Raw genomic sequence first — 21,938 nt, 5'->3', positions numbered from 1 at the left:
GCTCTTATACGAGGGACTGTTTGCTTTATGGGAAAGAAATGTATTACTGCGTAGCCAAACCTTAACCCCTCTCCTTCAGCCGCAGCAGTGGAAGGGGGCTCCGGACACGTGACTAAACGACCATATACAATATCTTCTCAGCCTCTCAACTCAACGATAGAGGGTCAGGGGTCTCTCCTAGATTCTACAGAGTGAGAATACCCAACTGCTGCCCCCTATCTTTATAGCATCCCGAGCTCGTTTGCGTGCGACAGATGCCCCCGACCTCGCTAACTCCTCGCAGTAAAGAAGCGAAAGGAAGAGGAGGCAGCCAAGAGGGACACTAATGACCGTGATATCTCGGAGTTTTCACTGGAGGCGCTGGAAAGGCCCTGCAAAAGACTAGGGTAAACCACGATAAGAATAATCGAATTAAAGGTAGTACTGAGGCGTTGATTAGTTTTGTCACTTGTGTGGGTTATCATTTATGAGTAGAGAAGAGGACAAAGACTTCCTTACAGACCTTTTGGGCAAAGTCGACTCCAATATGCCGGCACTCTCTTTTGTCTTAATAGCTTCTGAGCTAAGGATAAGGAGGTCCTTATCCTTGATTTGAGCCAGATATTGGGGCATGTCGTCGCATTACTTCGTACTACCGCCAGCTGGCTTACTGTTCCTCCCGGTTAGAACCCTCTACCAGACACCACACGGCGAATTGGACAGTCAAACTTGTTCTGAAAGTGCGGAATCGAGAGACGAGAATGGCAATTCGTACGGATGCGAAGCACGACCAATGGCGACCTTTTTGGTATGAGTTCCGGCTGCTCACTTAACAAGGCATTGATCAGCGCATTGATCGGCGCATTGATCAGCGCAGCGGTAGACCACCCACCCATATCGCCATTCCGTGTGCGTTCGAGAGAGGCATCGATCAGCGTCCAGCGGACTTTTCGAATGAGGGGTGACGGGTATGTTTTATCGTGCCGGCAGTGCCAATGTCTGCCCATTGGACCCGGACGACACGGCATTTCGACTTGACGGCTAATTAGGCATTTCAAAACGAGAACCGTGACGCACTTGGTATAGGCAACGGGAATCATGCAGGCGGCGTAGAAGTGATGACAAGTCGACAACTCGTCACCTTGGAAGAATGGAAGCCATGCCTCGGACCAGGTGCGTAGTGCCTTGGTTCATGGGTAAATAGAATCAATTGGCTTGTCCTGGCGACAGCCATGTCAGACGTTTATGTGAAACACTGCATGGTAGCTGGATGAGAGTGAAGAGGAGGGATTCTTCCGGACAAGGGGCGATACCCTTCGATGCAACGAGGCAATTTCCTACTGTACACCCAGAAAGCCAGAGCTGCTTGCAAATTTACGACAATACTGGGTTATTCTGTCAGTTCCTTTACAGAAGGGATCATCTCTGGCGATCTGGTCGTTTAACGTGGTTGAAGAACCGTTCACCTGGTTCAAACCCTCTCGCTTCAGAGTTGATCAGCAATCGCCACGGGTGATCTACAGAATTCACTGCGAAATAGCTGATGGTGTATATAAAAATGGATGACATTATAGAGGTAAAACCAACGACATCTCTACACTCAGATTTGGGTTCAATGGGTTGAGAGAGTTGAGTCCTATGCCCAGCTGCGATGTTGTCATTGCCCCCCCACCCCTATTTTGCTGTCGTCACATTCGGCGCCCTTGTCCGTACAATGACATGCCCCTGAGCCGCAAATAAACTCCGTCCGCCTTCGAGAATGCGCGGCACTTTTCCAAGTTTCCCCAGGCCTTGTTCGGCACTTCTCGCGGCTAATATCGACGGGCGAATCAAACCTGGCAAAGGCGACCAGACGGGGACATGACGCCTCATAAGGAACCCGCTCTTTGGCGCCCATGATGCTTGGCTAGATTTCAGGGACAGCCCTTCCTTTCTGGCTAAATACAGCTTCTCCCCGGCTCGCCCCACGGGGGAAGATTCATGGGGCAAAGACGCCGCGGCGAAAAGACGTCCTGCCCCTGGGGGTCCCCCGCAATCTCAACCCCGTAGTCCTGAATGTGGCTGCCGGGACGAATCTTGGCGGACCTCCGGGGTCGACAATGCCGAACTTGGCAGGACAGGGCGTCGATCAGCCTCGTTTGGTGACCTCGTCGAACGAGAATCCTGGATTTTCATATTTTTCCCCAGCCGGTAGAATGCAAAGGTACCTAAGGAAGGGACGAGTCGACGGCTAGAGTGAAAACGTTCGCACAAGTGTTGTCTGGCTTGAGGATCATCGCCGGCGAAGCCTCAAAGGTGGACTTTGCCTCGGAACGAAGGACAAAACGCTGGTCAGATCCAAGTATATAAAGCCAGGGAGATCCCATCGTTTCCTAACCTTCTCTTCTCGCTCCTCATCCTGCCCTACAACCCCAATCCGACAAGACAACTTCACACTCAGTCTCTCACAATGGTCAAGCTCTCTACCTTCCTCGTGGCGGCCGCCAGCAGCGTGGCCCTCGCTGCCCCCCAGACCAACGACCTTGGTGCCTACTCGCTCGAGAGGCGCCAGAACACTCCCAACTCCCAGGGAACCCACGACGGTTACTTCTACTCGTGGTGGAGCGACGGCGGTTCGCCTGCCACCTACACCAACCTCCCTGGTGGCACCTACGAGGTCTCGTGGCAGAGCGGCGGTAACCTTGTCGGTGGCAAGGGCTGGAACCCCGGTGTTGATGCTCGGTGCGTATCGTGAACATCTCTCTCCTGACCTGCGGACCGGCTAACAAGAACTCGTACGGATAGCGCCATCGACATCTCCGGCCACTACGAGTACCAGGGCAACAGCTACCTCGCCGTCTACGGCTGGACTCGCAACCCTCTGGTCGAGGTATGCTATCTGTGTTTCCCCCCCTTGATTCGTCCCAAACTAACCAGTCGCAGTACTACATTGTCGAGAACTTTGGCGACTACGACCCCTCCTCCAACGCCAACGGCCTCGGCACCGTCAACTGCGACGGCAGCACCTACGACGTCGCCGAGAGCTGGCGCCACAACGCCCCCAGCATTGACGGCACCCAGACCTTCCAGCAGTACTGGTCTGTCCGCCGCAACAAGCGCACCGGAGGTGTCGTCCAGACCGGATGCCACTTCGACGCCTGGCGCAACGCCGGCCTGCCCATTGGTAACCACGACTACCAGATTGTTGCCACCGAGGGCTACTTTAGCAGCGGCTATGCGCGCATCACCGTCGCTGATGTCGGCTAAGGGGTTGGTAGAGGTGGGCGGATTGCTTGAGACTCGTCCCTTGGTTGTCCTTGGCGGTTGGCCATTCTCGAGGTGGGCCGTGGAATGGATGCTTGACTTGGTCTCGCGCAAGCAATATTTGTCGTTTCTTCTTCCAGGTATATATGTTCGCTTTGGCAAAGCATGACGACACACATGAATGAATATACGCGCATTGGACATATGGTTCTGTATCGCCCTCTTTGGACATGGTGACATTTCGCTTCTGACCTGGATGTAACATGCCAGGAGTGATTCCGACGTCTGAGCGAGCAGTCGGGTAGCCGTGCAGCTTGGGCCAGGTGTCAGCTGTAGACGACCCGGTTTCCTGAGACCGTGTGCCTGGATTATTGCGGTGTGGCCAATTTCAAGGATGCTGAAGCGGCATGTTGGAGGACCCTCGTTTCGTCGAGTAGCGAGATGAAATCCATGCCCGGCCCGACCTCGGCCGGCCTGCTAAGGATACGCTACACCGTTAGGGAATGGCAAGTTCTCGGCAGGTATCGGACTGATTCGCTCCGGAGATTTCATCCTCGCGAGACGCCAAACTCGAACGGGCCATCGCGAAGCTGAACAAAATTCCCATAGTGGAAGAAGAGGGAGAAGACAAAATGTCTCACAGGCCACGATGAGTACATGTACATGTAGGTAGTTTCGGTGGCGGAATAACTACCTCCCGGAAAGCAGGTACATGTACTTCGTAGACATCCACAGCCACCAAGGGACAAGTGTAAGTCACCCGTGGCTGTGTGTGATGTAGCGCCACTTCAACGACGTGGCTGGTGTCGTGCCGTTACAGGGATGTGCCCAGCAACATCTCGGCCCCTGAAAACGACGCCGAGCGATCAAAGAGCGGGGAGTCCTGCAACCTGACCCTGACTCGACGCCGGGCCACTACGAAGTACACCAAAAGGGAATCACCTGCTTGATGCGGTACTTCGGGTGCTTATCTAACATATCACCTGAGTGGGCGAAGGAATGGGAAGGAAGATGAAGATCGAAGAGCAGACCAGAGCTCACGAGTCCACGGCGAATCCACGATCCTGGACTGGTCCACCAAGCATCCATTGACTCCCTTTCATTACTAGAGACAGCCTTCAAGACTCAGGACCTCAGAACCAAGTCCTTCACAACGACCTCACGATGGCCGCCCCCGCCTTGGAGTCCTCCAACCCCTCCATCGTCGCTCAAGACGTGGCCAAGGACACCGGGACACTCTTCGTCAATGGGCGCATCCTCACCAAAGCCGGCGCCGGGCTAGACAGCCAGCCCACCTTTGCCGACTCCATGTTCGTCCGCAACGGGGTCATCGCCGCCATCGGATCCCGTGACAGCATCACGTCCCAGCTCCACCTCGCAGCCGACGTCACCATCACCGACCTGAACAACAAGACCGTCCTCCCAGGCTTCGTCGATGGCCACATGCACCTCTTCCTGCTGGGCCAGGCCCTCCGCAAAGTCGGTCTCGAGCACTGCAAGACCCTCGACGACATCCGAGCCACCGTGAAAGCCTACGCGACGTCCCACCCGGACGTGCCCCGCATCCTCTGCAAGGGCTGGATGCACTCCATGACCCCGGACGGCGTAACGGCCTCCCTGCTCGACGACATTGACTCCCGCCCCATCTTCATCGACTCCAAAGACCTGCACTTCACCTGGTGCAACTCGGCCGCCCTCGCCGAGCTGGGTGTCGAGGACATGCCCGACCCGGCCGGCGGCACCATCCACCGCGACGCCCACGGCAAACCATCCGGCGTCCTAAGCGAAGGCGCCGTCCTATCCATCGTATGGCCCCACCAAGCCCTCGTCTCGTCCCTGCAAGACCGCCAGGCCGCCATCGTCGCCGCCATCCAAACCTACCACGCCGCGGGGTACACCGGCCTCGTGGAAATGGCCATGGACGAACCCATCTGGGACGCCCTCGTCGCCCTCGGCGCATCGAACCCCGACCTCCTCCCCATGCGCATCGCAGCCTACTGGCTCATCAAACCCGCCGCCGACCCGGAATCCCGCCTGGCGCAGGTCCGACGCGCCGCTGCGCTCCACGCCCAGCTCAACGCCACCACATCCCCCGACCTCCGCATCGCGGGCATCAAAGTGGTATGCGACGGCATCGTCGACGCCTGCACCGCATTCGTCTCCGAACCCTACGGCGCCCAGGGATCCCCGCACCCCCCGCCCATCTGGACGGCGGACGACCTCGGCCCCGTCGTCCGCGCCGCCGACGAAGCAGGCCTGCAGATCGCCCTGCACGCCATTGGCGACGCCGCGATCCGCACGGCCGTCGACGCGCTGGAACAGCACGCGTCCCCCGCGCGACGCCACCGCATCGAGCACCTCGAGCTGGCGTCCCCCGAGGACGCGAAACGGCTCGGCAGGTTGGGTATCACGGCGTCTATACAGCCCGTGCACGCCGACCCGGCGATCCTGCGCGCCTGGCCGCGTCTCCTGGGCCGCGAACGGTGTGGTCGGGCTTTCGCTTACCGGGAATTCGCCGACGGAGGGGCCCTGCTGGCGCTGGGGAGCGATAGCCCCACGGCGCCCTGGGAGCCGCTGCACAATGTCTATGTCGCGACGACTAGGCGGTCGGCTAGGGAGCCCGAGTGCGAGGAGGTGGTGAATGAGCAGTTTCGGTTGGGGGTCTGCGAGGCTGTTGTGGCGGCTACGGAGGGGGCTGCGGCGAGCGTGTTTGCCGAGGGGAGGGTGGGGAGTCTTGCGGTCGGGAAGATGGCTGATTTCGCCGTGTTTGATATGGAGTGGGATGCGAAGAGCCTACTGAAATCCGAGTTGAAGGAGACGTGGTTCGGTGGGAGGAGGGTGTTCAAGTCTGAGTAAGTGGTCAAAGGCTAGGGGTAAACAGACTTGAATTATACGAGTACCTATTCAGGCTTTCCTCCGTTTTCGGCCGAAAGGTGGACCCGATCGGAGAGCCGGCGGCCGCCAAGTCGGCCCGGCCCTTCGGGTTTCCGAGCCCCAAATCGCGGAAAGACCGGGTCGGACAGAACGGTCCTCATTTGTTCCATTCCTAAACTAACCATTCTCCGAGCAAGATGGCCGTATTAGCTCCTCGACCTACTTGCCGCTGTCACCTCCACCTCCGCATCAACCGCATCAGCCATATCCCCCAAAGTATCAAACTTCCAATCCCAAACCTCCTCGGCCAAATTCCCCATCACGGCCCCCGGCCTCACAATCCAGCTCGATTTAATCCCCACCTTGTTCGCGGGGTGGTGGTCGTGAAACTGGCTCTGCGCCGTCTGAACCACCTCCTCCCTCTCCACGCCGAACCGCCCCTTGACCTCGCGGAGCATGTGCTCGAAATTCGCCAAGGCGGGCTTGTAGCTCCCTACATCCTGCGCCGTGATCACGAGGTCAAAGCGCACGCCCTGCAGCGGGCCCGAGTTTGTGCCAGCGAAGGATTCCCGGTCGACATTGGACAGCACGACGAGCTTGTACCGCGCCCCTAGCCGGCGCAGCGCCTGCACCGTGTCGGGGAATGCGGGCCACGAGGCTACCGAGGCTCCAAAGGCGGCACTCGCGGCTTCGCTGGGGGTCGGGAGGCCGAGTTTGGCGGCGACTTGGGGATGGATCGCCGTGAGGAGGTCGGCGTACTTGAGGTTCGGGGTCCGGGCTTGCTGTGCGGCTTCGCACTCGTGGAAGACTCCCAGGAGATGGGATTTCGGCAGGTTGGTGGCTGCGCCGGTGGGGTCGGATGCCAGTAGGGGCTGTAAGGCGGTGAGGACGCCGGTTTCCCAGTCGATGAGCGTGCCGTAGACGTCGAAGGTGAGGAGGCGGTAGTCGGTGAGTCTGGCCATTGTAATTGTGCAATGCAAAATTCTCGTGGTAATGGTTGTTTCTAGAATCGCACGAAGTGAGATGCAGGTTGCAAGTTGCCAGTCGTCGGTAAGGATATCTGTGAGGGGATTACAGCGCATGTGGGGACGGAGTAGCTGGCGGGGCCCCGGTCCCGGTGGGGTCCGGTGCCTCGGCCGCTAGAGAACGACCTGCTATTTTAGTTGAGATGTAGACGACCACCCCTTAGTGAATTCTGGTGCCTACTATAAGAATAAGATCACCGGAATATACTCTGGTTATTAGTTTGCGGTTTCTCTGTTCTGTAGGCACTACTCCCTTCTTTTCTGCTTCCTCCGTGACTAGGACGGCCACTATGTCGCCAAGTTGTAACAACAAACACCATAGTGGTTCGGGGTTCCCTGAGAGAACAGTCTTATCCCAACTCATTCACAATGGCACCAACTTCGAAGCTCAAAGCATTACATCTTGCATTGGCATCTCGTGCTATAAGCTATCTGCAAGATGCGGATGCCTCGACGTCAACCCCAAAACCCGTCCAGACTGCGCATCTCATTCGAAATAAACCGGTGAACGAGATCTCTGGAAGCAAGCGCATCCTCCAAGCTGTCATGGCCCGCTCGATTCTGAATAACCCGCCCGAGTCTCTCCATGGCCAGCTTCTTCAGCGACAATTCGCCTTTCCGCTTCGGGCTCGTCTTGGAACCTGATGCGTCGCTCTTATCCGAGTTGACCGTTCCTGATCCGGATTTGGCCTCCGTGTTCGTGTCCACCGCGTTGAGCGCCGCAGTCTTCCGCGTCCCATCCACATCCACCTCTCCGCCGTCCTGTCCTTCTTTACTCCCCGCCTTGGCAGCATCCTGGTCAGCGTCCTTGGCCGCCTTCTCGAGGAGAAACGAGTCGACAACAACCGGGTGGATCCATCGCAGCACGTTGAGATCGCAGTGCACCGAGTGGCCGATGACAATCGTGCCAGGCGAGACGTACTCCCAGATGGCCTCCCTCGCCGACGCCACGCCCATTGTGCAGCGGCCCTCTTTCTTCGCGGCTCTCAGCGTGGCCCAGCTAACGCCCGAGTAGCGGGTGTTGAGGGTCGCCATGGGCACGTCGGGCCACACGAGAGTATCGACGAGGATTTCGGCGGTGAAGTAGTCGACTAGGGTGATGCGGATCAGCTCCCTCTCCTTGTCAAAGGCCATGCCCATCTCGCAGTCTATGGCGACGGCCTGGCGGTGCCTGGCACTGGCGCCCGTTGCGCTCGGGGTGGGCGTGAAGTGAAACTGATGGCGAAGACGGAGGCGGTCCAGGGAAGTATTTGCCGGAAGGTGAAGGGGTTCTTTTTTACAGGGAGGAAAGGAGATTGGGGCGTCGCAGCAAGTCCATTTCTATCATTTCGAATGCGACCGTCAGTGACGCCTTCATTCTTGAATTCTATCAATCCAATCGATGGTGAGAGACGTTACCTTGTTGTATACACTGCCTGGGTGATACTTGCAGCGGTAAATAGGACCCTTTTTGGTGTTCGAGCTCGAATCGACATTGCCAGGGGTCTTCACGTCGCACTTCCCAGGTTCGCTTGCCTTTTGGTGTTTGGCATTCGTCTTTTTTTGGTCCATACCTCCAGCTATTATGTCCTGTTAGCAGGCTAGTTCAAATATTGAGTGACGGACTGGATGGTCGCGATAACATACTTTGAGCACCGCACCGCTGGCAGCGATCCTTAGCCACAAGCTCCTGCCTGGTGAGTGGTTTCAAAATAAAGCCGGACTTTTTGAGAAGCTCGGATTCATGGATTGCCTGCTGCAGAAAGGTAAAGTAGATCGGCGTCCAGGGAATTGACGCGCTGTCGCTTACTGCCCAGCCTGGGTCCCATGATCCAGCAACCGGAGGCTGGCTCTCGTTTTGGTCTGGCATTATCGTCGCTTCCCTAGATTGTCGTTCAGGCTATCATTGATCTGGTGGCATGAGACACTGAAGAAGGAGTTTATAAGTAATAATCTGCGCCTGGGGCTGACTGGTAGGGGAGAAGATGGTAGAAATGTGGGCAAGAACCCAGGTAAGCACCACAATCTGGAGAGTTCAGGTGGAACGGGATCCTGCCCTGAAGATTCTAGAGCCTGGCCTTGATAGTACCTGCCTTCCGTAGCCTTGAGATGGTCCTTCCTAGGCATAGACATCCATGGAATCTGAATGTCTTCTGAAGATGCCATTTATATGTACGCACCTTAAGTAGGTAACTGCCTGGATATCTAAGCAATGCTTTCTATTACCCATCTGCCCTTTGTAAACAAGAAAGGAAGGCGCCCGGCGAGGCTTTGTATTTGTCTTGTAAACGCATGGCCATATGAAGCACTTGCTTCTATTAGGCGAGTTCCTCGATGATAACATATCAGTCTAAAATCCATTTACAGTGATACTGGTCAGAGTAATGACGGATAGACCCGGCAAGCCTGCTAGACAGAGTCGAGAATACACCCTGCTGAAAGATAGAGTGAGAGTCTGCGACTATAAAACTGAGTCGAGGGGCTTTATGTATATAGATCTAAAAAATGTTCATGACACTTACAGTCGGTATCGCCCGGGTGGCTCCAGTCCGATGAACGGTTTCTAAAAAGCAACTGTCCAGCGAACAGGAGTCGGCACTCGAAGGTTCGTGGATAGGAGGACATGGCATTAACTCGGCAAGAATTCAGGCTGACACTATGGTTTCTTCACTTGCTAGGCCTCAAGCATTTAACCAGTAAAAACCGTCTGGCATGTCATGTCACTGCTTCTCTGTTGGTACTCATGGATATACACGGTCAAATTCTCCCGTCCGTCGCTGTAGGCTACACCCCGGCGCCAATAAGTGATACAACGCTCGAACCGGGTTCCAAAAAGACAATACAAAGCCAGCCGCCCGTCACGCTCAAACCCCCGAAAGCGCCAACCCGCTCGGACCCAAAAGACTGCGCGGAATATGAAGGCCGGTCCGCGGCGGACGCTTTGCCCGCCTCACGCTAGCCCGGAGATTCCCCAGAGAGTGAAAACGCTGCAAAAAGAGACAATGGGGATGTTGATCACCTCCGTGGCGGACCTGCTACGAGCCGTTTTCCACCATAACCCAATCGTCGGGAGCGCCTTCACGATGAGTCGGGGGCAGGATATCCCAGCCAGGCTCGTCCTCCGAATCGTCATCGTCGCCTGTTGACACACCATTATCCGCTATCAGGTCCGGGACGGGCTCGTCGTCATCCACCGAGGTCCCCGTGGCGGGGGCCGAAATGGCTGGAACGGGCGATCGCCAGATAGTCCTATACCCGTGGCGCGGAGCCCCAGAACCATCACCTCCTCCCCCGTATTCCTGCTCGGGAACCATGTAGCGGGCAAGTTGCTCGTCGTCTTCGAGGCCTGCGAGATCCCACTCCAGGTCGATCTTGGCCGGCATGTCCTCAGACTTGGCCTTGTTCTTTCCTCGCTTGGTGAGCCGTGTGGTGACGGAATAGACCGGCTCGTCGTGAACGATGGCGCCCAGGGTGAATTCGGGATCGTGGACGTGCTCGGTGTCGGCCGAAAGAAGGCCCATGCGATACAATTCATCGACCGGGGCGGCTCGGTCATCCTGGAGACTGCTGACGGTAGACTTCATCGCGCGCTTCACGGTCCGCACGTCGCGGAAAGCGTCCTGGCGTTCGAGGGAAGGGATACGGGCGCGGAAGTGGTCACTTGGGAGCGGAAGAGAACTCCGTGCCAGACGGATGTGATCGTCTTCCGGGTCGTGGGCGAGTGTCTGGATTCTATTGTCCCGGAGGCGGTGGCGAGCTCGGCCGGAACGGGGCATCGATCGACGGCAGCAAAAGTTCGCCTCGGGGCCAGCAGCGAAAAGCTGCGGGTTTGAGAGCCAGTCATCATTCCCGGGGCCAAGGTGGATACGCCTCAGGCCAGCACGAGACGCATGGTTCCGGCCCCGCCTGTGACGGTTGCGGCCACGGACAGGCGCTGGAGGAAGATGCCGGTAGGACAGGACAAAGTCGAGACCTTGAGATGCGGTGTTGTGAAGGAGGGAGTCCATGGCCAGGGCGGAAGATGTGATATGGGAGGTAGAAGCGGCGGTTATTTAAATAGGCGTTTCCGGATTTCCGTGAGCTTCTGGGTCGCAGACTAGTGAAGCTGTAGGTGTCAGGCGGAGGAGAGGAAGTCGAACTAAATGGAAAATGTCTAGAATGTAGAGCAAGAATTCCAGGGTATGAGTAGCGAGTAGGTCGATGATGGGGGTTCGGATGGGATCGAGAGGGTCAGGAGTCAGAGTTGAGGATCGGCGATGACGAAAGTAAGAGTGTGGTGTTAGTGCGCATGTGAAGGTGTGTCCAAGACAAGAATAACTTGAAAGGTTGGAACACAAAGGTTGGAGAAGGTTCGAGGGGCGGACGAAGGGCGAAGGACGAAGAACAAAGGGCAGGACGAAAGGAGGATGGTTATAGACGTCAGTCATATAAATGATGATTCGGTCTTCCAAGGTGTGTGTTATCTGTGGTAGGCACGACCGGAAGGATGCATGTTTGAAGGCAACCACGGGTACCTAGGGAGGTAGAGGGGGGTTGTACCTGTACCTTGTAGGCACGAGGGTGAGCGGTTGGCAAACTCGACCTTCACCACACGGTATACCAGGTACCTACCTAGGTAACCGAGGTGATGTGATGACTCCAAATGGAAAAATAAATATTGTAATATACTTCGTAATGCCCAGGACTCAAAAGGGTTGTGGTTGTGCTACACCCAACAATCGCGATAACGACACGACGTCCCGAAGAGCCACTCCCATTGGATTGCGGGTGATGGTCCAAGCCTGCGCAGGGGCCTTCAGGGTTCCCATGTGACTCACTATCGAGTACCTCGTGAACCCCTTGATGGACTTGATTGATTGACACTTCCCAAAGTTGGTGTTGGGGAAATGGAAGTAGACGATGGTCCAGGCAGACTCGAGGCAGGCTGGAAGCAGCTCCTTGGAATTGATTGGCGGGTGCCTAGATATGATGCCATGGCTGGCGCACATGACTACCATTCGCTATCTTATCAGTACAAGATAAGATATCATTGCGAGGCAGCTGACGTCAGTACACCACACTGTCTCACATCTTTTATTGGTGGATAAGAAAATGAAACGCTATTGGAGTGGGGCCGGGCTCTGAGTTACGATGTACCTTTGTCTCTCCACGACAACATCTTCACCAACTTCAATGCACATTGCGGCTTCAGTCCAATGCTCATCAGTCGAATGGTGTCTTTCTTTCAAATGACATTGAACAAAAAGTGCCAAACCATTCCTCGAATATGCAAACTAACCTTTTACCTATCCTCACAAACCATCTCGTCCCCATGCCCGTCCCGTTCCGCCACTGACTCACTCACTTCTTGCCGGCCCGGTCGAATCCCCTCGGATGATTCTGACTCCTCCACTCACTTCACGGCTTATTCGCGAACCCGACCCTGGGCCTGATCATGGAACTCCCCTCGGCGTCCGCCGTCACGTAGTCAAACACGACAAACTGCGACTTGAGAAGCACCGCCCCGAAAATCGCAAACGGGATTCCCTCCGAGCTCTGCAGACCACCAAAACAATGCGTCTGGTTGGTCTGGCTATAGCTCATGTACTTGCCCGGGACACTTCCTCGCCAGTCACCGATTCGAAACGTCCAGTCTGGTAAGGTTGCGTTGCAGGGGAAGATGTATCCCGCCCAAGAGGCGTCGAACTCGGCCCCTTCCACCTCATCATAGTACGCCTCCACCAGCCCGTCGGGGACCAGGAGGAGCGTCGTTCCCGTATCGACAATGACCCTCTCCAGCGCCTCGGTGCAGTTGAAACCGGCCCCATCCACCGAAATCTCCCAGTACGGACTCGGCTGCCTCACCGGCGTGTACGCGATGGGCCCCACGTGCTCCCGCGCCGAGACGAACCCAAAGTTGTAATTCCCCGGCCGCCCGGCCTGCAGATTCGCCGTGAACAAAGGCGCCGCCAGCGACGGCAGGATGTTCTCCATGTACGTCTTCACCGGCCGCGGCCGCACCGTGTTGCCGCGCCCGAACCCCAGCCCCAGGATCCCCGACGCGAAGCTGTCCCGCGCGAACGACGGGGATACCTCCTGCGCCGATTCCACCGCCTGCTGCGCGAAGGACGTCCGGCCCAGCGCCACGCGGTCGGTGTACACGATCCCCGAGGCCGCTGACCCGTCGCCGTACCGGATGCGCCACCGCGCGTTGTCCACCAGCTTGGACGAGTTTGATGCGTGGGGGTCGTAGATGACGTGGCCGTGGACTTGCTGGGCAAACGTGTCCGTTGACTTGGTCCAGCTGGAAGAAGGTGAGTTTGAGGGTAAGCATTGAGACAACGTTGAAATGAAGAAAAAATGCCCACCTACAGGTCTCCCGAGCCGGTGTCGAGATTCAAAAACACCGTCTGCGCTGGCATTCCAATCTGCACCGGCACAACGTACTGTATGTCGATGTCTCGAGGCGGAAACGCCTGTACCGTTCCGAATTTGGCACTCTCATCTACTCGGTGAGAAGAGCAGGCGTATCAGCAGAGTCAAGTTCTTTTCAATGGAAACCCCGGAACCTACCCCGGCCGACGAGGTGCTTGAATCTCGCATTGACGTGAGTCCCGATCCGCAGCGCTTCCCACAGGCGAGGCGGCAGTTGGGCGTTATACTTGAGGTACGCCCACACCAAGGCGTCGAGCCCACTCTCCTCGACGTATCGCTCGTTGGTCATTTGGTGCAAGGTAAAGGCCGACTTGTGGTTTTCGCGCGCCGCGTCTGTCGCCCCTGGGCCGTCGGGATGCGCGAGGGGCGACGCTGATGCCAGCGCAAAGAGGCAGCTGAGGAACGACGAAAGGTGCATTTTGACGTGAGTGTGATGGCCTAAGAGAAGCACTCGTCTTGTTTCTTTTCAAGTCTCTGTTTCCAGAGTGCTGGTGGGTGGGCGGTAAAGAGAAATATGTTCGAGGGGTGGGCGAGTTGCTCGCAGAGAAGCGAAATGGTTACACGGCCAACAATCTCAGGTGTGACGAGGACGGCGGCAACCTGCAAACCAAACATGCGTCCAGCCTCGCTTTGCATATTACCAGTCTGATCTTATCCCTTCTGGGGGTAGGGGCCACGATGCCCCTGGACTCCTGACGAGGGACGTGACGCCAGTCCATCCTGCCATGGCCACATTCGCGGGCCCCTGAATTAAGGGAGGACCGATAAACTACAGGCTCAGACATGGATCGTCCGCGAATCCCTTCGCACAAACTTGGTCGCTTGAAGGGATCGCGAATGTCTCAGAGACCGGCATTGCCGATCCCGCCTCACCGCCCATCAAACAGTCCAAATCACCACGCCCACCCACAGAGCTCCTCTCCCCGCTGCCCGAACTGCGCAGGTATAACAGCATGACGTCCGAGCTCCATCGCCCTCTTTCCCCCGACTGCCATCTCGCCAGACAACAGCATGCCGCCCCCTTTCAGCGCACCATGCCCTCGCCATGACCTCGGCCTCGTCGCTCCGCGCGTCAATAACCAGTACCTTGCCGTCCTTTTCTGCTTGGCCGTCGTATTCCTCTAGCCGGTCCACAGGCCATGCCATCGCCTCATGCTGCTCCCTCTCCCTCTCCTGGACAGCATGCCCTTCGGCCCCGTCAGGTGGCTTGCAGGGCGGCAGGCTAATCAGCAGCGGGTTCGTCTTGATGGCGTACGAGATGTCCTTCTCATGACCGGGCTCGCCTACCCGGAATGTAATTCTGGCCTCGTACTCCGTTTCCATCTCAGCCTTGTCTTCAGAGATGGTCCCGTTGGCGACTTCACGCTGTCGCTCCGCGCTCCACGGGAGTCTCGTCAGCCGGATCCCTCCCAGCGCGACCTTGGCTGGAGTATCTCTCTGTGCTTTGGGACGGGGTACCACCCATTTGGCCGGGTCGTGCATCGTTGCCAGGTACTCCGCCTTATCCTCCCCGGGACGGCCGCTCAGGGCCGTGAGCCGTGTGGCATACTCATGATGATACGCCCTCGCCTCGTCCGACTCGAGGTCAATGCTAATGGGCACGATCCTCTCCGCCTTGACACGTACGTGACGCAGCTTCTTCTCCGCCGCGCCCCCTGCCAATGGCGTCGTCGCCGACGAGACCAGCTCAACCCCCGGACAGCGGCCGACCCAGCCGCACAGGGAGACCACCCCGGGCAACGGCGCGAGGATCCGTCCCAGCGCCGTCCGCGAGCGCCAGTAACTGCACGACTCGCCTCCGGGACCTTCGACGACGGCGCCGCTGTCGGGGAAAGTCGACAGATCGACCGCCTCCATCGAAGGCGTGCACAGGATCATCGCCCCCATGATCTTAAGGGCCATCCACTTCCCGGGCAGCGTCAGCCCGTAAAACCAGTCGTGCAGGAAACCCCGAATCGGCCCGCCCGAGACGTACTCGGCATACGCCTTGGGCGCGTAACCCCTGAGCTCCTCCAGGTAAGGCCACTGCAGCCGCTCGGCAAAGTAGATCAACCCTTCGGCCTGCCTCTCGTGCACCTGGGACCGGATGTTCACTGCTTTGAGCTCCGGGTCCCACGCTCTCTTTATCGCTAACCGCTGCAGCTGTTTCTTTTCGAGGGGGTCCGTTGCATTCTGCACCTTTTGCGCCTCCGAGTCTAGTCGAGCCTGTGCCATGTCCACCAGGCGTTGCACTGTCGTCTTCGGCTCTGTTTTGGGCTTAAATCTGGGCCCAGAAAGGTCGACTGCCCGTCCGTAGGCGTGCTTCGCCCGCTCCCAGTTCTCAAAATGCATCTCCGCAGCACCGAGCTGAGCCCAGGCGTCCGCATTGCGCGGGTCCAGCTTCGTAGCCGCGTAGGCATCCTCCCTTGCGGGCATCATGTCCCCGAGTTTCGCATGCGCGAGGCCGCGCCGCAGCCACGCTTTCGGGTTTTGCGGGTACGTCGCGATCGCCTCGGTGTACAACTCGACAGCTTCGAAATATCTTCCCCGGTTTGCTACCTTTTTTGCTTGCTTTCTCAGTTTTTCGGCTGCCTTCTCGTCCCCATCCGAGCTTGGTCCCTTCTTGAACGAGGCAGGATCGATAACCGAGTCTGTGAGTTCGATTTTCGACCCGCGGAACCAGGCGTCGGCAAGCAAGACCGAGGCAAACACCCGCGGAGTCATGCTGTCCGCCGTCGCCAGATTGAGCTTCTCGAGCCGTCGTGCGAGCTCCCGGCCGGTGATCATCTGGAAGAAGAGATCCCACACGTTCATGCCCCTCGACTTCTCTTCCACCGCTACCTGCTCGAAACTGAACACCGAACGAGTGGTAAAGTCGACAAATACATCATCCCGGTTGAGGAAGGAGTAGAGACTCCGGATGCGGTCGGCCAGTCCGGTGTGGTGGGCGGCGCTGTGCATTCTTCCGTCTAAGAAGCTGCAGTTCTGCGTCAATACCGGGTGATCTTTGTTGGAAATGGTAAAAGCTCACGCGTCGATGCCAAAGAACTCCTCCAAATCCTTGTCGTCCACTTCCGGATCCTCCTCGGTATTCATCGCTGCCAACTCGGCCATCCGTCGCAGCATCTTGATCGCTGACAGAGGGGGCACGGTGCCCCTGGTGAACCGGAACGTCTGTGGTCTTTTCGGGCCAAACTTGATTTCCCAATCCCACCACTCCATGCCGAAGCCTTCGACGGATATGGTGCCGCCGTAAACATGATCATACTTGGCCTCGGCCTCGACGTCGAGTAAGACGGTGTCCTCGTCGCCAGGCGTGGGTCGGGGGGCCTGCGGTTTAGCGTAGAATTGTCTTCGGCGGTAGAGCTCTTTAATTTCCCGTCAATTGCCTGGACGTTCTCTTGTATCATTCCAGCAGACATCAAGGCGACGTCGGCAATGAGACTCACCAAACGAAGGGTGCGAAGCAGCCACGAACCCCTTCGCCCTGGCTTCCTCCTCGGCGCCCATATACAGGTCCGAATCGTCGCCGGACCACCAGCATTGTGCCGCCGTACGAGCGGAATGCCTCGCGGGCCCTGACAGCAAGACGTAGAGGGACCCTTTGCTCCTCCGATGGAATTCCGCGAACAGGGCATCTAGGTCCTTCTCGTATTCTTCACGCTCCCGTTCGTCGGCCTCGTCCAAAGATGAAAGTTCAGCTGTGACAGCAGAATCGATTCTGACGGCTGCCATATCCTTGGCTAGGCCTGTGTCGTCCGTCATTGTTCCGGGCTATGTTGAAGTGGTTCCGTCGACTTTTGTGGTCTCATTTACACGGACGAGTTCGAGGCATGAGACGGTAAACGAACACTGGACCTACTTTATAGTCTGCACGGATGTGGTCCTGGGTCCTGGTTTTTTTTATGCATTTGAAATTGTAGTATTATTTCTGTCATTCTTTTGTTGATTAAAGGCGTAAACCATCGCTGGATATCACTCCAGGGGGGCCTCTCCGCGGTGCTCAACGAACATGAATGACCTAAGCTTAGCCCCGCAGGTCTGGAAGAACGAATTAAGGGGACAGCTGCGCCGGTGGCTTCCTGTAGGCTTTCTGTAGGCTTTCCTCTGGGCTTCCCAGCAGCGCCTGCACTCTTGGCATAGCTTGCGGGATGGAATTGGGCCGATCACGGGCAACGCTGACCAGGACGTTGCAGGTTCAACCAACAGACTAGGCTGCCAGTCACTCACCAAACTCGATCATCTGGCACGAGGGACGTAGGCAGGGCAGGGCCTTGACCTCCTCATTGAGGCAGTGGTGGGCACACAAAACGCTGTCGTCTTGGATTTCCTGGCAGTATCTCGACTGTCGGTGTCAGGGGTGGGAGGATCCTTGTCCTGTCTGGTCCAGGATGTCCTGCGTCTCGACGAATAGGGTAAGATAAAAAGATGTTGATAAATTAGACATCATCGTGGCATAGCACAGGGCGGCAGTATAAAGGCAGAGAGGTGGACATCGAATTGAGATTTCTTTATGATGCCGGGAAGATGGGGAAAAGGGACGGAGGAAGGAAGGAAGAGAAAAAAGAATAAAATAAGAAAGTACGAATACGAAGTACATAGAAGGATGAAAAAGAGGAATTGAAAAAGAAATACCAAAAAAAAAGGAAAAAAGAAGTCTCTCCGACGGGGAATTGAACCCCGGTCTCCAGCGAAGTTGCAGGACGTTGGTCCTTTGACAAGCTGGCATACTAGCCACTATACGATCGGAGACTAGCTTGATTTATTGGAATCTTTTCGTGGATGTACGCACTAAGTACCTTTCGCAACTGGCTTGTACCAACGAATTGCCTCGGTTCCGAGCACAGTTCTAAGTCCAGTCATTTTTTTAGGTATCTGCTATGGGCATGTTAAACGAGCATTCGACTGTAAAGGCAAAGTAAGAAACGTTGAATATATACTTCGTGGATATCACCTGATTGTGCTGACTCTATAGTCTCCAGGTCTAACCAAATCACGCCCAAGGAACAACCATACGAAGTAACATTATAATGATACGGGTTATAAACATTGCTTTGACTTGTAAGTGACTATAAACATGTGGTGATCCTGCTAGAATCCGGTGTAGCTCTGCGTCCCGTCATCTCCCAAGTCCGTGATGACGCCTCTTCCGCATACTTGTAGGTTATTACGCGCCAGATCCGCCTCATCCGATCGTCTCCTCCAATGCATGGTGACACCACTCGTTCAGCCAGCCATTGTCCACTGTATCGTCCTTGACGAGTAGGTCTTTGCCGATTCTCCCTCTCGCCCTATCACCGTCCTCCAGATGACGCCGCGCAACGTCATGGCCTCGTGACCACCACCATGACGAACCACTACTGAATCAGGTGTTCTGGGACAGATATATGAGGGGGGAGGAGCTCATCTCCTCCCCATCGGTCCTCTTCTCTGTCCTGTCTGGCCTGAAAAGCACCATTGAGTCTCTCGAACCAGTAGAAACTACACTCAGCTCATATTCAAAGACAATCTTCATCTCTCATCATGAGCGACAATCCTGGTCCTGGTCTTACCGACGAAATTGTCGAGGAGGCGCACGATCTCATCCAAGAGGCGGAAGAGGAAGCGCACATGGATGAGAACATGCAAGTGAGCAATTGCCGTCCTCTATATACTACATTGTGCGAACACTGCCCCTAACAATATTCGTAGCCGCACCCGGAACTCGCGTCTCAATCAAAACAGGACATGTCGAGCCAGGCAAAGTCCTCGTCGCTTGGTGGCCAATCCATGGAGGGACACGAAAAGTCCATGAAGGACAAGGTGAAGGATACCTTACACATGAACAAATAAGTGTGCGAGTGTGTGTTGTCAGCAGCGGTCAGGAACAGAGCAGCAATAGCAGGTTGAACTGCGGTGTTGTGTATGATATCGTGGTCACGGAACAAGACTGTCCCAGTTTGACACAATACGAGGGTTGATTCTTTGCTGGTTGTTAGATCCATGAGAACTTGTCTGGTATCAGTAACAAATGCTGCTCGTAGGCGGCAGGCTTGGAATGCCAGAACCACTTGAACCGATCCGAAGCAAGTCTAAATAGTCATCATTCATCAATCATATCATACATTCATCACTTCTTCTTTTTCGACTCGCCCACCTCCTTAAACCGCCGGATCAGGTCTGCACCGATGGCGGCGCTGACACCCTCTTCCACCTGCTTGGTAAAGAGCTTATCGCCCGCCGTGGCGCGCACCGACTTGCGGCGCTCCCGCTCGGCGACAGTCAGCCCCAGCCCGTCCCGCTTGTTCGCCTCGAGCTCCTCCAGCCTCAGCAGCCGCATGGCGTACAGCCTGCTCCTCTCCTCGCGGATCTGCGCCGACCCGAGCTGGTTCAGCAGGAAGCGCACCAGGCCGCGGAACAGCAGGAAGACGTGCTCGCTGACAAAGATGGTGATGGGCAGCGACATCCAGCGGTTCGGGCCGAAGCCGGCGGCGCTGAACATGTGCACGATGGCGGCGGTCGAGAGGCTCCCGAACCAAGTGAGCAGGTCGAGCGAGTGCACCCAGGGCCCGATGCCGTCGGTGCGCACCGGGTGCGGGCGCTTGTGCTCGGTGGCGATTTTGAAAAAGTCGGACCGCAGCTCGATCCAGTTGTTGACCAGGAACCCCAGCGGGATCAGCGGCCACACGGGCGAGAAGAGCGCCAGGTAGCCCCACTGGAGCACAATCTCGGCAATGTCCTCCTGGACGTCGTAGTCCGGGAGCACCGACTGGCGGCGCGCGCGGCTCAGAAAGTCGGCCTCGTCCGGGTCGTCGTCGGCGAGGGCCAGGAGGCCCGCGGCGGCGTCGCCCGCGTGGGCGCGCGTGCGCCGCACCTCGCGCCACCAGCCGCGGAAGCGGTGCCGGGCAAAGGGGATGATGTTCTCCTCGAAGAAGCCCGTGAGCTGGCCCGTGACGACGAGGGCGATGACCTCGTTCCGCAGGCGGTCGGCGTCGGACTGGAAGGCCTTGTCGGCGCGCGGCGGCTGGTGGCCGAGGACCCGGGCGATGAGCACCTCGAGCCAGGGGACCACGTCGTCGCCAAAGGGGATGTAGACAAAGGCGGTGAGCAGGATGGGGAGGTAGTTGGTGACGATGTTGAGGACAAAGGCCTTTTGCGCCTGGGCCTTTTCGTGGGTGTTCTCGGTGCGGTGGTTCTCGTACTGGGTGAGCGACTCGGCGACGCCCTCGAGGGCCGAGGTGATGGAGGGGAGGGCGACGGCCAGCAGGACGGTGGGGAGGTATTCCAGGTAAAACTTGTAGGGCCCGTCGTACGACTCGGAAATCAGGACCTCCATGGCGAAGACGAAGACGATGAGGAGGCCCAGGGCGGCGGTGGCGACGCCGAAAAAGGGGAACTGCAGCAGCTGGCGGACGACCTGCTTCCACTTGGGGAAGTAGTAGTGGGTGCGGCCGGCCGAGTCGGTGACGACGCGCTCCCAGATGAACTGGGGCCGGTTGACCTCGACCTGGGTGATGCCCCTGACCTTCCAGCGGATGCTCAGGTCGACCTGGCGGAGCTTCCAGTACTCGAGGAAGACGGTGCACCAGACGCACGTGGTGATGGCGTAGGCGAGGGAGTACTTGGGCAGGGCGAGCCAGGCGACGACGCCGGCGGCGGCGGGGAAGAAGAGGAAGACGAGGTAGGTCTGGAGGAAGGCGAAGTAGAAGGCGACCTTGGACCCCCAGATGTCGCGGATCTTATCGAGGTCGTCGGTGGTCAGGAAGACGCGCCTGCTCAGGTGGGCGAGGAGCTTCTGGTTGGTGTGTTGGTTGTGGAGGGGGAAGATGGCCTCGATGTTTTTCCACTGGCCGATGCCCGGGGTGATGCCGGCGCCGCCGTGCTCTTTGGGCCAGTTGACGAGGTGGTAGACGGATAGTATGTCCTCGGCTTCGTAGTGGGCGTCGACGACGGTGGTTTTCGTGCCGCCGGGATGGTCGTGTACGACGCCATACAACCAGTCCTTGACTCTGAGAGAGCTGGTTAGGATTCGAGCCGAGGGAAAAGAGGCACGTGAGAGCCAAGGTAGGGAAAGGGAAGGACAAGAGAACAAACCTCGACTTGTAGACGGTGTTGCCGAGGAGGTCGCGTGGGACTTTGACAAAGATCAAGAGGGTTTCGTCGTAGCCAGGGCGGACCTCGGTCTGCAGACCCGTGTCTTCGAGGTCGGCGAGGAGTGTTTTCAACTCTTCGGTGGCTTGTTCTGGGTCTTGGGAGGTCAACCACAATGCGTCTCGAGTCCTTTGACAGGAAAGCGAGGCAAGCAGCATACCGACATCAGCAAAGTTGTACTTGACGACATACTTGTCGTTGCAAGTCTCCCGGTAGGGACCGGGGGTCTGGATGATGGGAGGGATGACCGGGATGGACGGGATTCTGAGCATAGTTCATGGGATGAGTCGAATGTTGCAGGCCGGGACAAGAGCA

At 57.1% G+C, this 21,938-nt stretch overlaps 9 protein-coding genes and 1 non-coding gene across 10 annotated transcripts; 4 read left to right on the top strand and 6 right to left on the bottom strand.

The window, feature by feature from the left end:
* Positions 1 to 2,428: 2,428 nt before the first annotated feature.
* ACRALDRAFT_1052698 (glycoside hydrolase family 11 protein) lies at positions 2,429 to 3,425 on the top strand (the record flags this gene model as incomplete). Its single annotated transcript, XM_071015747.1, has 3 exons — positions 2,429 to 2,700; positions 2,764 to 2,848; positions 2,902 to 3,425. The coding sequence occupies 3 exons, from the start codon at positions 2,429 to 2,431 to the stop codon at positions 3,223 to 3,225; spliced, it is 681 nt and encodes a 226-aa protein (XP_070871961.1). The 3' UTR covers positions 3,226 to 3,425.
* Positions 3,426 to 4,279: 854 nt separating this feature from the next.
* ACRALDRAFT_1077986 (uncharacterized protein) lies at positions 4,280 to 6,141 on the top strand. The gene has a single exon (XM_071018715.1). The coding sequence runs from the start codon at positions 4,387 to 4,389 to the stop codon at positions 6,076 to 6,078; it is 1,692 nt and encodes a 563-aa protein (XP_070871960.1). The 5' UTR covers positions 4,280 to 4,386; the 3' UTR covers positions 6,079 to 6,141.
* Positions 6,142 to 6,238: 97 nt separating this feature from the next.
* On the bottom strand, positions 6,239 to 7,103 carry ACRALDRAFT_2127673 (uncharacterized protein). Its single transcript, XM_071023942.1, has one exon. The coding sequence runs from the start codon at positions 7,056 to 7,058 to the stop codon at positions 6,303 to 6,305; it is 756 nt and encodes a 251-aa protein (XP_070871959.1). The 5' UTR covers positions 7,059 to 7,103; the 3' UTR covers positions 6,239 to 6,302.
* Positions 7,104 to 9,434: 2,331 nt separating this feature from the next.
* ACRALDRAFT_2022715 (uncharacterized protein) lies at positions 9,435 to 10,059 on the top strand (the record flags this gene model as incomplete). Its single annotated transcript, XM_071020106.1, has 5 exons — positions 9,435 to 9,466; positions 9,496 to 9,547; positions 9,625 to 9,659; positions 9,683 to 9,705; positions 9,743 to 10,059. The coding sequence occupies 5 exons, from the start codon at positions 9,435 to 9,437 to the stop codon at positions 10,057 to 10,059; spliced, it is 459 nt and encodes a 152-aa protein (XP_070871958.1).
* ACRALDRAFT_1065914 (uncharacterized protein) lies at positions 9,780 to 11,740 on the bottom strand. The gene has a single exon (XM_071017247.1). The coding sequence runs from the start codon at positions 11,105 to 11,107 to the stop codon at positions 10,136 to 10,138; it is 972 nt and encodes a 323-aa protein (XP_070871957.1). The 5' UTR covers positions 11,108 to 11,740; the 3' UTR covers positions 9,780 to 10,135.
* Positions 11,741 to 12,288: 548 nt separating this feature from the next.
* On the bottom strand, positions 12,289 to 13,758 carry ACRALDRAFT_1065913 (uncharacterized protein). Its single transcript, XM_071017246.1, has 2 exons — positions 13,653 to 13,758; positions 12,289 to 13,584 (listed from the first exon to the last, which is right to left on the bottom strand). Exon 2 carries the CDS (start codon positions 13,071 to 13,073, stop codon positions 12,498 to 12,500), a length of 576 nt encoding a protein of 191 aa, XP_070871956.1. The 5' UTR covers positions 13,074 to 13,584; positions 13,653 to 13,758; the 3' UTR covers positions 12,289 to 12,497.
* A 372-nt stretch (positions 13,759 to 14,130) lies between these two features.
* On the bottom strand, positions 14,131 to 18,021 carry ACRALDRAFT_1083463 (uncharacterized protein). Its single transcript, XM_071019452.1, has 3 exons — positions 16,943 to 18,021; positions 16,525 to 16,861; positions 14,131 to 16,470 (listed from the first exon to the last, which is right to left on the bottom strand). Exons 1-3 carry the CDS (start codon positions 17,256 to 17,258, stop codon positions 14,394 to 14,396), a joined length of 2,730 nt encoding a protein of 909 aa, XP_070871955.1. The 5' UTR covers positions 17,259 to 18,021; the 3' UTR covers positions 14,131 to 14,393.
* A 130-nt stretch (positions 18,022 to 18,151) lies between these two features.
* Positions 18,152 to 18,245, bottom strand: ACRALDRAFT_t267. Its single transcript has one exon. It is a non-coding gene; the product is annotated as a tRNA-Asp (tRNA).
* A 30-nt stretch (positions 18,246 to 18,275) lies between these two features.
* ACRALDRAFT_2022712 (uncharacterized protein) lies at positions 18,276 to 19,325 on the top strand (the record flags this gene model as incomplete). The annotated part of the gene is made up of 9 exons (XM_071020105.1): positions 18,276 to 18,308; positions 18,365 to 18,400; positions 18,469 to 18,512; positions 18,560 to 18,572; positions 18,601 to 18,732; positions 18,760 to 18,827; positions 18,877 to 18,925; positions 18,972 to 19,121; positions 19,185 to 19,325. The coding sequence occupies 9 exons, from the start codon at positions 18,276 to 18,278 to the stop codon at positions 19,323 to 19,325; spliced, it is 666 nt and encodes a 221-aa protein (XP_070871954.1).
* Positions 19,326 to 19,602: 277 nt separating this feature from the next.
* On the bottom strand, positions 19,603 to 21,895 carry ACRALDRAFT_1065912 (uncharacterized protein; the record flags this gene model as incomplete). Its single annotated transcript, XM_071017245.1, has 2 exons — positions 19,603 to 21,481; positions 21,567 to 21,895. The coding sequence occupies 2 exons, from the start codon at positions 21,893 to 21,895 to the stop codon at positions 19,603 to 19,605; spliced, it is 2,208 nt and encodes a 735-aa protein (XP_070871953.1).
* Between the last annotated feature and the right edge of the window lie 43 nt (positions 21,896 to 21,938).

This window comes from Sodiomyces alcalophilus (assembly GCF_042370955.1).
Source record: "Sodiomyces alcalophilus JCM 7366 unplaced genomic scaffold ACRALscaffold_8, whole genome shotgun sequence".
Classification (NCBI taxonomy): Eukaryota; Fungi; Ascomycota; class Sordariomycetes; order Glomerellales; family Plectosphaerellaceae; genus Sodiomyces; species Sodiomyces alcalophilus.
This window is presented reverse-complemented; position numbering and strand designations above follow the sequence as displayed.